General features: G+C 42.6%; 1 protein-coding gene across 3 annotated transcripts in view; it reads right to left on the bottom strand.

Moving 5' to 3' along the window:
- TDRD5 (tudor domain containing 5) overlaps nt 1-14,128 on the bottom strand; it is a 52,725-nt gene that overhangs the window by 3,806 nt on the left and 34,791 nt on the right. For all 3 annotated transcript variants that reach the window (XM_058660732.1, XM_058660733.1, XM_058660734.1), the window contains 6 exons: nt 13,154-13,366; nt 12,293-12,359; nt 9,198-9,398; nt 8,599-8,754; nt 5,937-6,098; nt 2,231-2,410 (listed from right to left, as the gene is read on the bottom strand). In XM_058660732.1, the coding sequence (XP_058516715.1) occupies nt 2,231-2,410; nt 5,937-6,098; nt 8,599-8,754; nt 9,198-9,398; nt 12,293-12,359; nt 13,154-13,366 (979 nt within the window). The remainder of the gene's footprint in view (nt 1-2,230; nt 2,411-5,936; nt 6,099-8,598; nt 8,755-9,197; nt 9,399-12,292; nt 12,360-13,153; nt 13,367-14,128) is intronic.

The following is a 14,128-nucleotide window of genomic DNA, read 5'->3' as shown; positions in this document are numbered from 1 at the left end:
TGGTCGGTGCATGCGCCTGACGCAGGGAGGTTTTTGTCCACGGCAGGGGTACAGGTCTGGACTCAGGCTAGCCTGTGCTCTCTGTGCCCCACCCCTGCCGGCCCGCCTCCAGGCAGAGGACTGGCTCCCAAAGAGCTGCACTCCTCCATCAGGAAGAGCTCACACAAAGCCAGCCACAGAGGCAGGCACCAGCTGCACCCTGTGCCACGCACCGTGACAGGGAGCACAAAGGACGCTCCTCAGCAGGTACCAGTTAGATCAATGTTGGACTAAACTTCAGCTAAAATTGAGGCACAGTCCTCACCAACTGCATGAGAACTGGGTGCTGTTCTCAGCACCTGATTTTGGCCAGGCCCAGCCAAGGCTGCTGCAGGTTTTTGGAGAGTGAACTAGAAGATGAGAGAGCTCTGTCTCTCAAATAAGACAGAAAGATTTAAAATCTGTAGCACCTTTAATAAAGATTTTTATTTTTATTGGAAAGGTAGATTTGCAGAGAGAAGGAAAAACAAAGTTTTTTCCCACCACTGGCTCACTCCCCAAATGACTGCAATATCAGAGCTGAGCCGATCCAGAGCCAGGAGCTTCTTCTGGGTCTCCCACGTGGGTGTAGGGTCAAGAACTTGGGCCGTCCTCCACTGCTTTCCCAGGCCACAAGCAGGAAGCTGACGGGAAGCGGGGCTGTTGGGATTAGAACTGGTGCCCCTATGGGATCTCGGCACGTGCAAGGTGAGGACTTTACTGCTAGGCTACCATGCAAGGAGCCTTTTAGTTTCAATGTAAACCAAAACAAAACAAATATCAAGGCTTACAGTCACATCTCCTGAGTCCTACAAATTGTCCTACACTTAGCACACTCATCGCCTATTTGCTAACCATGGAACAAAGAGCTTGTGTGCCAGAGTTATTGCCTTCTGCTAAAGAAATAGAATACCATAATATAGATTGAAGGCTTAAAATTTATGGCCAAGTTATAGGAAAACATATTCTTGCTCTATCTCTAAGAGGTTCAACATCCATCAGTTATCCTGCATCTTCTGGACACAAACTCTCAAGATTTACTATTTTTTTTCAAAGTAATGATTTAATTTAAATGAATTTTAGGGCCCGGCACAGTAGTGCCCTGCAACAGGCCGGGATCCCATATGGGCGCCGGTTCTAATCCCACCAGCCCCATTTCCCATCCAGCTCCCTGCTTGTGGCCTGGGAAGGCAGCTGAAGACGGCCCAAAGCCTTGGGACCCTGCACCTGCGTGGGAGACCTGGAAGACGCTCCTGGCTGCTGGCTTCAGAAGGGCTCAGCTCTGGCCGTTGAGGCCACTTTGGGAGTGAATCAATGGGCGGAATATCTTCCTCTCTATATATCTAACTTTCTTATAAACATTAAAATAAATCTTTTAAAAGAAGAAATGAATTTTAAAATGAACATGTATGTGTTTTACCAACTAAGAGAGGAAGCATTACCCACAATTTTGTTTCTCTACATTCCATTGCCCATAAGCGTCTCAGGAATGCTCCGCCGCGCTCAGGCTCTGAATGCCAGCCGTGCTAGGGTTTTGGTCCTGGACACCCAGTCCTCCTCCTTTCACTCCGTTTACAGGCCGGAGGGCTGCCACATGACGTGTATCACCCCACGCATCTTTGGGTGTAGAAAAACACCTATCCTAAATAACATCAACTGAGAGCAGGTGTTCCCGGCCCACAGCTCCTATCTTCATCCACTGTCAACACACGCTCCTCCTAAAAACAGATACAGCTGCGCATATATTTTCTTTCACAGCATTTTCATGGCTAAACAATTTTTCAAGATCACCTAGAATCTAAATGGAATAAATACAACTCCAAGTATTTCTTCTTTTATACAACCAATGGAAAATAAAATTTAAATAGATTGTCAGGGCCAATACTAACAAACATTCTGGTTGCACAAATCTGCAGGCCATATTAAAAAGTTCACGCAAACAAATAAAAACACAGACTTTTGTTGATTTAGCTATTCACAGACCCGAAGGCCTTGGCAAGTGGGAAAACAGAGTGCCGGTACGTGCAAGAGGCCCACAGGCTGTTCTCACCTCTGCCTTCTGCTCCCTTGCCTACAGATACCATCTTAAAAAACCATGTATTCTTTTAAATTATGGCCTGATACATCCTGTGGAATTTCTCAATGTGCTGCTTTCTTAAGGTCCTGGCAATTACAGGACAGTGATGTGACTTCTGTGAGCCGGGGCTCTAACCTCCTGGGGTATTTCTTCACAGGGTGGACACTCATCTCCGTCAGGGCTTGCGGTGGGCATCCCGAAGCCAGCGTCACCTCCTTTCCCCATTGTGGCCTCCAGTGGTAACCAGTTCTCATCCCAGATATCATCACCTATGGTCACTGACTCCAGGCACGGCATTCCACTGGGGATCTCATCCTGGAATGCATCAGAAAACAAAGGAAAGTATCATTTGCAGTTCCTAAATGAATGGCATTTATAAGTCAAGTTCCATGGTTTTCCTGACTTCAGGTGAGGTCAGCTGCTTGAATACACAAGTTACTGCTCTTTCCTTTCTGGAATTTATACCTTAAATGTTTAGGAATTCATATGCCAAGGTTTTTGTAAGTTAGGGTTGGGGGGCCAAATAGGAAGAGAGAGACTGGTTACACGTTCCCATGAGAAGCAGTGAGATGTCCATAGCCTCCCCTGCTTGTCAGAGGGCCAGGGAGACTATGAGGACATTCTGAAGAGTAAAACTGAGCAGTAAGCGTGATAACAGGGGCCAGGCTGAGGCCAGTCTTGTAGTGGGGGAACAGCTATCCACGCGGTCAGCATCCCGTGTGAGTGCCTGTTTGAGTCCTAGCCTCTCCTCTTCCAATCAGCTCCCTGGTAATGCACTTAGGAAACCAGTTCAAGATGGCTTAAGTGCTTGGACCCTGCTATCCATGCGGGAGACCTGCAGTACCAGGCTCTTGGCTTCAGATCATTGCAACCATTTGGAGACTGAATCACTGGCTAGAAAAACAGTCAATCAATCGAAGTAACTCAGCCTTTCAAATAACTTTCAAAGGAGAGGGGCATTTGGTAGCACGGCTGAAATGCTGCTGGGCGCATACATTTCACGCAGGAGTACCTGGGATCAAGTTCCAGTTCAACTCGGACTCCAGATTTCTGCTTTTACTTAGCAGGAAGGAGCAGGCTCTGAGCTTGGGGTACCCACACTCAGTTCTGGGCTTGTGACTCCGGGCTGACCCAGCCCTGGCTTTTGAAGACACTTGGAAAATGACCAGCAGACAGATCTCTGTCCATCTCTCATCAGTCAAACAACCAAACATTAAATACAAATATTTAGCAAAACATTTTCTGAGGAAAATGGAAATTAATAAAAAATTTTACATTGAATATCAAAATATATGTTTTTAAAAAATGTTTATTTTCATCCGCTTGAAAGGAAGAGCAAGAGAGACAGAGGGACAGAGAATAGAGAAATCTCCCATTCTCTGGTTCACTGTCTACATGCTTCGAAGCAGTAAGACTGAACCAGCCTGAAGCCAGGAGCTAATAGTTCCATCTGGGTCTTCCCCATGGGTTGCAGAGGCCCATGCCATTGGGCCATCCTAGGATGCTCCTGTATCAGCAGTCGGGACTTGAACTAGCACTTTCATTTGGGATGTGGCAGTTTGATCCACTGTATCACAGTAACTGTTTTTAATAATAACTCTGGCCCAGTTTTTTAATAAATCGGAGGACAGAGAGTCTCCCATCTGCTGGTTAACTCCCACACAGCTGCGGTAGCCGGGACTGGGCCAAGCTGAAAAGCAGGAACCAGGACCTTAACCCAGGTCTTCTGTGTTTGTGGCAGGAGCTCAAGTCCAGCATCCTCTGCTTTCCAAAATGGATCAATCGGAAACTGGACTAGTCATTCATATGCAACAAAACGAACACTGACTTAAGCCTTACATCTTGTATTCAAGTGAATTAGTGATGTCATGACACTGAAAACACCATATACAATAGGAAATGTTAACAGTGGATTTTCTCAAAACTAAAAACTTTTGCTATATGAAACAGAATGAAAAGCTGTGTTAGACAATATTTTAAAATCCTCCTGACAAAGGACTAGTGTCCAGACATAAAGAACTCGCAAAGCTCAACAATAAGAAAACAAAAAACCGGGCCCAGCTCAGTGGCCTAGTGGCTAAAGTCCTCGCCTTGAACGCCCAGGGATCCCATATGGGCACTGGTTTTTATCCCGGCAGCTCCACTTCCCATCCAGCTCCCTGCTTGTGGCCTGGGAAAGCAGTCAAGGACGGCCCAATGCATTGGGACCCTGCACCCGCGTGGGAGACCTGGAAGAGGTTCCTGGTTCCCGGCTTCGGATTGGCACAGCACTGGCCGTTGCGGCTCACTTGGGGAGTGAATCATCGGACGGAAGATCTTCCTCTCTGTCTCTCCTCCTCTCTGTATATCTGACTTTGTAATAAAATCAATAAATCTTTTTAAAAAAAAGAAAGAAAATAAAAAACCTAATCAAAACATTTGCAAAAAGACTTGAACAGACATTTCATCAAAACATATAGGTAGACAGCAAGTAAGCACAGATGTTCAACAACACTAATCATTAGGGAATGACAAATCAAAGCCATACTGTAGTGCTGCCACCTGTGAGAACAGTCAATGTGAATATCAAAGCAGTTCCAAGAGCTACAAGGCCGTGCAGCAACTGGAATCACAGAACCAGCACAGTCATCCTGTGAAAGTTTGTCACACACTTTTACATGACCTAGCCACCTTGCTCCTGGCATCTGCCTTAGTTAAATGAAGCTAGCATTCAAACAGAAACCTGTACACTAGCTCCATTAATGATTACCCCAAATCTAAAACAGCTTAACTGTTCCCCAGTGGGTGAATATATATATACCAACTGTGGTGTATGCACAACACCCAGCCAGTCACATGTGACAACCTGCACGAATCTCCAAGGCGCATGTTCAGTGACAGAGGGCAGTTTGGAAAGTCTGCATGCACAGTCCAACTTCTATGACAATCCTGAACAGGAGACGCTAGAGCAGAGAGAACCTAGGGCTTGAAGATGTGGGAGAGGATAATCACAAAGGGGTAGCAGGAAGAAATCACGTTACGTGAGTGTCATTTCTGCCTTCTGATTGTGGCTCTGGTTACACAAAGCCGCACACGTATTAAAAGCAACGACACACAAAAGAATGCCCATTCCTACTGCAAGGGGTTTTATATCATATACATTTTTCATGAATGGTTTAGAAATCACTAGTATGCATGGATTAAAAATTTTTTTTTGCACTAGAACTCATCTTTTAACTCATTTTCCATGATGTTTCTGTAGCTGTCATGTTAATTTAAAAACAAATAATGATTGCAAAAAAATACAATTATGAGGGAAAGGAAAAGGTGTCATAGTACATGTTATCATTTGTCAATAGTGAATGCCTATGAACAGGGAACTTCGGTACACAGTATTAGTGAGATAAAGGTCGTGCCTGTGTGTAGCAAGGATGAAGGTGTGCAAGCGACTGAGCAGGAAGGACATGAATATTGGGACTCTATAGGTAAATCCTAGAAACAGCAGCTGAAATGCTGAAAGTGCTTGTTGTGGAGGACCGGATGTGTACGGAAGGGCTTACGGAGGAATCTATACTGTGTGCATATTAACATTTGACCCAAATAAAAACTAGTGTGATCTCTAAAATGTTGTAAGCACTTTCCTGGTGGTTTCTTCCTAACGTGATTTCTCAACACTACTTTCCAGTCATGGTGTGACTCTTCAGGAGCTAAACCAGATGCTGCCCTCCCACTTTGGTGACCAAGACTAGGCTGTACAGCTGTGGACGGGGAAGAAAGCAGCAGCTGGCACGTCCCAGCCCTCTTCGTGCAAGAACCCATTACATCAGTTAAGATTTCAAGGGAGCAGCCTTCCTCCTCCTACCTCATTTTCTTCCTCCAGATCCTTTTGCTTCAGCAGGGACCTTTTGGGATCATCTTCACAGATCTTTTCAAGGCTTTTCAAAGAACCAAATTCTAGATCGTTTAATGGTTCTTTTAATTCAGATTTAAGGTGATGTATAGACCTTTCTTCATTAATCACTTGCTAGTAGATATGAAAAAGAAATAAACTTATTTTCTGCATTAAGGTTGTTTCGAAAATCAACACCTATAAATATCAGTTGGAAGAAGGAACGCTTTCTGCTGTGACTGATGTCAACATGACATTATTTTCTAATTTTATCTGACTCTGGGTCTTCTCATCCTGTTCTACTTCAGGCAGCGGATGCTCGCAAGCAGCCGCACCACAATTCTGTGGATAACAGGGTGAACGCAAGCGCCCCAGCTCCGAGGCACTGAACGGGGGGCAGACACACACTCCGCTCACCACAGTGCACGTTTCCAGGAACAGACGTTGCAAGCATAAACTGAGCAAATGCAGTAGAGGAGCCAACACAAGTTAAAAAGCATGGAGTGCGCTACAGAGGTGTGTGTGTCTGTGTGGCAATGAGAGTCTTGCTATTTCCAGACACCAACTAGAGTGGCCAAGGGGGCACTTTGATCCTTTTCTCTTATACAGGTCTTCTTTCCAAGATCGATAAATGATTTATTGAAGGCATCAACACAGAACTGATACTCTGTTAAAGGCTCATATTCAGGCCTGGGGGGATGGCTCAACCGGCCTCCGTCTCCAAGCACCAGCATCATACAGGAGTGCCAGTTCATATCCTGGCCGTCCCGCTTCCCAGCCAGCTCCCTGCTTGTGGCTTGGGAAAGCAGTCGAGGACGGCCCAAAGCCTCGGGACCCTACACCCTCATGGGAAACCTGGAAGAAGCTCCTGACTCCTGGCTTCAGACCGGTGCAGTCCCAGCCATTGTGGCCATTTGGGGAGTGAGCCAGCAGACGGAAGATTTTCCTCTCTCTCTTTCTCTCTGTAAATCTGCCTTTCCAGTTGAAACAAATCTTAAAAAAAAAAAAAAAAAAAGAGCTAAATGAGCATTTTTAAAAGGCTCATATTAACAGTACTACTTAAAGAATAGAAAATAATTTTTAAAAAAGATTTATCTGTTTTTTTTTTTTTAATTGGAAAGGTAGATTTTACAGAGAAGAAAGATAGATCTTCCATTTGTTGCTTCATCCCCAAGTGGCTGCAATGGCTGGAGCTGAGGCTACCCAAAGCCAGGAGCCAGGAGCTTTTTCCAGGTCTTCCACGTGGGTGCAGGGTGCCAAGGCTTTGGGCCGTCCTCGACCGCTTTCCAGGCCACAAGCAGGGAACTGGATGGGAAGTGGAACAGCTGGGAAATAAACTGGTGTCAACATGGGATTCCGGTGCTTGCAAAGTGGGGGTTTTAGCCATCGTTTCAGGCCCGGTAAACAAAATTCTTAAAACTCAGTAAAAAAGCAGGCTTAATAAAGCAGTGTCGGTGAAATAAGCCCAGTTACTTATATTAACTAGAAATCTAAAATCTTTTTATTCTTTTAAACATGTAGCAGAAAACATTTATACTTATCACAATAGAGCAAGCTTCTAGCAAAATGTCTTTTCTTTCCACATCTTCTAATAACTAGAAAATATTCAGTTAACACAGAACCTTTACAATTTTCTTTTAAAAGCTACAGAGGCTAGCACTACGGTGCAATGGGTAAAGCTGCCACCTGCAAAGCCCGCATCCCATATGGGCAGTAGTCCGTGTCCCAGCTGCGTAACTTCTAATGCAGCTCCCTGCTGATGTCCTGTCACAAGCAGCAGAACATGGCCCAGTGCCTGTGCCCTGCGCTCCACAGGAGATGAGCAGCAGCCCCTGGCTCTGCCTGGTCCGGCTGTGGCCATCGCAGCCATCTGGGCAGTGAACCAGCAGGTGGGCAGCCTCAGTCTCTCCTCTCCTTGTAAATCAAATCAAACTTTTTAAAGGTCACAGATATGAAACACTAAACAAAATAATATTTTGTCATTTTGTTGAAAGAAAACAAAAACTTTGCAGTAACAAAATGAAAAAAAAAATTGTCAGTCCTCAAATTAAACATTTTTGCATTCTCAGCCTAGTACCTACTGTTGGGAGTATCAGTCTCAAAACAGATTTATTTGTTGAAGAAACACTAAGTTTGTTCTATATATTTTCTTTTTATATATAATAGGCCAAGGTCTCAACCTGCTATGTTTGTTGTAAAAATTAAAATAGCTAATAAAGATGAGTACTTACAACAGGGGCTGAGGTTTTATACAAGTTCACTAAGTGACAAAAAATTACACAGAAACATCTAATCGTATTATTTCTGTGGTAGTAGGACAGGTTGCACAAATCCTAGAAAGAATGCGAGGACACTGAAGCAGCGGCTGAGCGGCCCAGAGGCAGAACAGCACTTGGTAAGCCCCAACTTCCCAGGGCAGAGGAGGGAGTGGGCCTGTAAGGACAGCAACCAGAAGAGGCATGCCCGAGGCCAGAGGCAAGGGTCGGAGCCAACAAATGGCAGGGGACACATGACTGCTAGCATCACTGCAAAATTCCTCTACTTTATTCAGTTTGGGGGACTCAATTTCCTCACCTAGAAAATAAGAATAATTACAGTGATATAGATGATTATAATATTTACAAAAGTCTCTTACCAGGGTGTGTAATTCACTCTCTTTGGATTGAGGACTTATCTCTCGATCTTCATTAAAATAATGCCGCTGGGAAGGGTAACCCAGTTCTGTCAATATCTCCTTGGCATTACTACTGGATTTAGTGTATAAAGCTAATGGGTTGAGGTCTCTGAAACCCTAGGATCAAAAAAAGGAAAGGTGAATTACATGATCAAGAGAAAAAAAGGTGAAACAGCAATCATAAATCTTCAAATGCTATAACAGAACATTATCATCTAAAACTTAACAGTTAAAGCTTTCTCTGTATTGTCACTTTCACCTTTTTCAAAATTTAACATCAATACAGATATATGTATGTGTATATATAGATATATGTATCTATATATATAGAGAGAGACAGATGAGTGTTGTTCTTAAACAAGATGACCTCTGATAACTATGTGCAATCACTTAAAAAATAAAGGTTTCCTTTAGCGGAATTAGCTAAGGTCATCTGGAGATGAAGCATTGTCGGCCCTAAGGAGCCAGGAATCCCAGCAATGTATCTAACAAAAATAACTATCTTAACTTTCTTGTACCTTGACATGTTGAGATTACAAGACACAAGCACACTGTTCTACCTTAGAAGGAACATTTTCTCGGCACACGACAGCATGGCCTTCTGTTCTCAGGACATGATGGAAATAGACGTCTTCATTTGAGGACGTATCACACAGAAAAATGTTCAAGACTCCGTCTATGTATTCATCCACTACCCCTACCAATGGCTTCAAACCACACAACTTATGGAACTGCAAAATGGCTTTGGATGTCCAGTGTTCCTGAAACATAATCAAGTCATTCGATTCAAATGGTGGATTAACACATGAATTACACTAATCATATATAAAAATGAATTCATGAAGAATCACAAGTTCAACTGAAAAAAATTAAGAGATGAAAGTACTAGAAAAACACACGGGAAGATATTTATAATTTGGGGGTGAAGAAAGAATAAAGAAAAATATAATTATGGAAAAAATGCATCTGATTAGAAATTTGGATTTTCAGAAATGGTGTTAGATCATTAGAACCACCATAAAGAAAAACCAAGATTCCCAGAAAAAATTTTAAAAATATGTCCAAAAAGCATTAAAGCTAAGCTAGTACCAAAATATCAGGCCAAAATAAAAAGGAAAAGTACAAACAAACAAACAAACAAACAAACCACCCAAAACAAAAACACCCTGCTTTGCCTTACTTTATGTTACCAGGGGGCCTGGTAATGTAGGCAAATTTGAACATGATTTTGACGGTCTAATAGTCAAAGGCGTCACCCACCCTCAGGGAGCCTCAAGGAGAGTTTTCCTTCGGTGAAATGAGTCCCTGTGGTGCACACACTTAGGCTAAGGGCAGAGTAACCAGCTTCACAACTGGCAGCTCAGTTTTCCTACCACCACAGGTCCACAAGTCGCAGGCTGCTGATTTGCATCAGCATGGTTCTAGGCTGATGGGAACCCTAGACACTTGGCAGAGCAGTATCTCTGGAATATGCAACCAAGCCTCTACTCAAGCATCCTTACAGTGAATTTTTCAATGATCACAATAATACATGTGCAAAGATAAAAAACGCAGAAAGAGATAATGAATCACAAGCAAGAAAAGGTAGAAATAACATTCGCTGAAACAAACCCTGGAATTTTAGTAAAATATTTCCAATTTCAAGCCATTAAAGCAAAAACCCTTTTAGCTCTGCAATATGCAGAACCAAGATGTTCAAAAAGTGAAAATAACCATAACTAAAAAATCGTAGCTTAATAGACTACACAGAATTAGAGAGTGAATCAGTAATGTGGAAGAGAATGTGGAAAAATAGGAATTTATCATGGACAAGCAAGGGGATATGACATAAAAAGTAAAAAAAATCAGGGGAAAAATTGAGACTCTAACATATTTATAATTAGAGTTTCAAAAAATCAGGAAAAAATGAGAATAACAACTGAAAAATTGGAATATGCAAAAATTAAGGAGACATGGTTAGGAATTTCCTAGTTAATGAAAATTACCAACACTGCCAAAAGAAGTCTGGTGTGAGCCATAAAGCAGGCGGATGAGAATGAATTCATACTTCAGCACGTGACATGAAGACGGAAGCGCATGAGCAGCAAGCAGAGGCCAAGGCGACACCCCTTCAAAGGAGCCTCCAGGAGGCCGAGTGCAACTTCTCAGAAAAAAATCAGTAGAAAATTCAGAAACCAGTTGTGGTGTCTTCAATGTGTTGGCATACTAACTGCCAGTCCAGACCTCTACACCTAAGCAAACACTTTTTCAGGAACAAGCGCAAAATAAATGCTCAGATAAAAAACTAAGTTTTCTACCAGTCAACTCTCATTACAGAATGACATTCAAACCAGAGGAAACTAATCAAAGATTATGACTGTTACAATGGACATACCATGCTATCCAACTCGTGCAAAGGTCACAATGGGAGCATCCACCTGATGCCTCCCCTGAGTCGGCAGAAAGCTGAGCTGGGAGCAGAGCTGGGACCTGAACCCAAGCACTCCAGTGAGACGCAGGGGCCTAACCATATATGCAAACATCCACCAGGAAAATGTTTTTCCAATTTACATTTTGTTTTCAAACTTGATTCATGGACTACTCAGAAGTTTCTTAGTTTGTAGTTTTTTTTTCTCTTTGTTACTAGTTTCTAACTGAAATACAGTGGCCAGAGATCACCCTGGCTATATCTGGATATATCAGCCCTTTGAAATAAGAGGTGATTTCTCTGTTGTTCAGTACAGGGTCACTTTGTAAATGGCCATGTGTCCTTGAAAGGTACATATTCTGTAGTTGTGGTGCCCAGTGTTCTACGTATGTCCATTAAGTCAGCTCTACTGTATGAGACTTAACCATCTGGTTTTTCTATATTGTTTTTTCATTTTTATACTTAAACAAGTGTTTTTTCTTTCTCTTAAAAAAAAGACTTGCTTTTACTAGAAAGGTGGATTTTTACAGAGAGGAGGAGAAACAGAAAGATCCTCCATCTGCTGGTTCATTCCCCAAATGATTGCAAATGTCAGAGCTGAGCCGATCTGAAGCCAGGAGCCAGGAGCCTCCTCCAGGTCTCACACATCAGTGCAGGGTCCCAAGGACTTGGGTTGTCATCCTCTGCTGCTTTCCTAGACTGTAAACAGAGAGCTGAATATTCATGAACCAGTGCCTATATGGAATGCTGGCACTTAAAGGCAGATTAGCTTGTTGAGCCATTCCAAGAAGTGCCAGCCCTGAGAAATGTGGTTTAACTATGACTGCTTTGCCTTCTTATTCCTACTTCTCAGTTTTTCTTTGGTAGACACTGAGATTATTAGGTGCACAAGTGATATAAACATCTGTATTTTCCTGGATAAAATATTTTATCACTACGAGGCTCTTTATTTCTGTTGCCTTTTGTCTAATGTTAATATACTCATATAACTTTTCCATTAATCTAACATTTTCTTCCTCATTACTCTAGACATGGCCTCAAAGTCTTCCTCTTGATCTCTTCCATACACTGTACAAACCCTAATATAGCAAAATGACCTAGTGACAAAACTCCACATTGTCTGTCTTCTGTACAATATAGAATGATTTATTCCAGGCTGGTTCCATGTTTTATTTTTTTGTATTCTGGGAACCTGGAACCATGTTTTACAGACAGTAAATAGGATAACTAGGAACCAAGCACACATACCTCTACTGGTCTCACCCACGCCAAAGAACAAGGGATAGCCTGAGCTGGAAGCTTTGTGTAGCAGCACCTGTAACAGATAATCTAACATTTAATCTTATTTTTAAAGATTTGTTTATTTTTATTGGAAAGGCACAGCTACAGAGAAGAAAGCTCTTCCATCTTCTGGTTCACTCCCCAAGTGGCTGCAATGGCCGGAGCTGAGCCCATCTGAAGCCAGGAACCAGGAACTTCTTCTACCCAAGTCTCCCACTTGGGTACAGGGTCCCAAAGCTTTGGACCACCCTCAACTGCTTTCCCAGGCCACAAACAGGGAGCTGGGTTGGAAGTGGAACAGCTGGGACATGATCTACCACACATATGGGATCTCGGTGCATACGAGGTAAGGATTTTACCATTAGGCTATCACATCTGGCCCATTTAATCCTATTTTTAAATGTATTTTATGGAATTGTTATTTTATTTCTTGATTTTAGTTATTTATTTAATCTCAGAATTGTTTACTCACAGAATTTAAAATTAATGTCTTACACTTAAATAAAATTCTAAAACTTTGTTTTTAACAGAACCTTGTCATTAAGGCACAGCTACAAAGGTTGAAACTTTTCTGTTACATAAAAATTCACCTGTTATACGAAAAACGATCCTTTTCTTATTAGAGACTGAAACTTAGTCTCACGGTCTATTCAGATTTACAGTCAAGTAAAAGCCACGGAAGATTATCATCGCTCTGTGCAACTGGCTGGCTAGATGACCACTACGCACTAGAGACGAAGGATGCAGGGGACAGGCCAGAACATGAGATCCCAGCCCCACTTGGCCACCATTCATTTTTGTTCATTGTTGTCACTAAATTCAACTCACTTGAGAAACCTTAGAGATGACTTCTGAACAATTCCAATATTTCCAAAGTCGGGGTAGAACACTTCAACTTCCTGTGTTCCAAGGACCCGGTGGATAATGACCCGATACCACCACTTATCCTCAGAAATTCTTACACAGCAGATATGTCCCGGTTGAATGAAATATTCTGGCATGATGTACCGGTCAGATACCAGCTGATTCGAGTAGCAGCGCCTGTCGGAGTACACGATAAAGAGAAAAATCACAGGGGAATAAAAAATCAGAGCTGGTTCCAACTAATTTATCACGAGCAGGACAGTCTTGGCCAAAAGTAAAGCAAAAGTTCTTTGATTTCCTAATGCTTCTTGATGCCAACTAATTTTGCTTCCTTTCTTCTTACCCAAACTCCTTCTTCAAAGAGGAAGTTTGGTAATTACACATTCACTTTCCCATCTCATTCTCTGAATAGGATTACTGAAACTTCATCACCCAGTACTTATTGAAGCGCACATTCTGAAGGCGTCCGTGACCCCACAGGCTCTGCCCTCAACCTCTGGTGCACGTGACCTCTCAGCAGACTGCCGTCCTCTTTCAAAGTCTTTCCTACCTGGTCTCCAAGACAAAACTCTCTTAAAAAGACAATTAGGCTCCAAGTGATTGACTTTAGGGTCACAGAGCTCATGGGGTGCCTTAAACACAGCCTCAGTCTCACAGGAATGCTGGGATGGGACACACATTTCCTCACCAAGTGATTATTAGGTGACTCACGAGAAAAGATAGAAAAATACATGTTGTGGAAATAAAAAACCTACTTTTATAAATACAAAATAAGTAAAATGAGTTATTCTTATCTATGATACCAGCATTAAAAAAAATCTGATTTACAGAGAGAAGGAAACACACAGAAAAGATCTTCCATCTGCTGGTTTATTCCTCAAATGGTTGCAATGGACACAGCTGAATCAATTTGAAGCCAGGAGCCAGGAGTCTCCTCCT

This window comes from Ochotona princeps, chromosome 2 (genome assembly GCF_030435755.1).
Source record: "Ochotona princeps isolate mOchPri1 chromosome 2, mOchPri1.hap1, whole genome shotgun sequence".
NCBI classification, from domain to species: Eukaryota; Metazoa; Chordata; class Mammalia; order Lagomorpha; family Ochotonidae; genus Ochotona; species Ochotona princeps.
The sequence above is the reverse complement of the archived record's forward strand: the minus strand, read 5'-3'. Positions and strand labels throughout refer to the sequence as shown.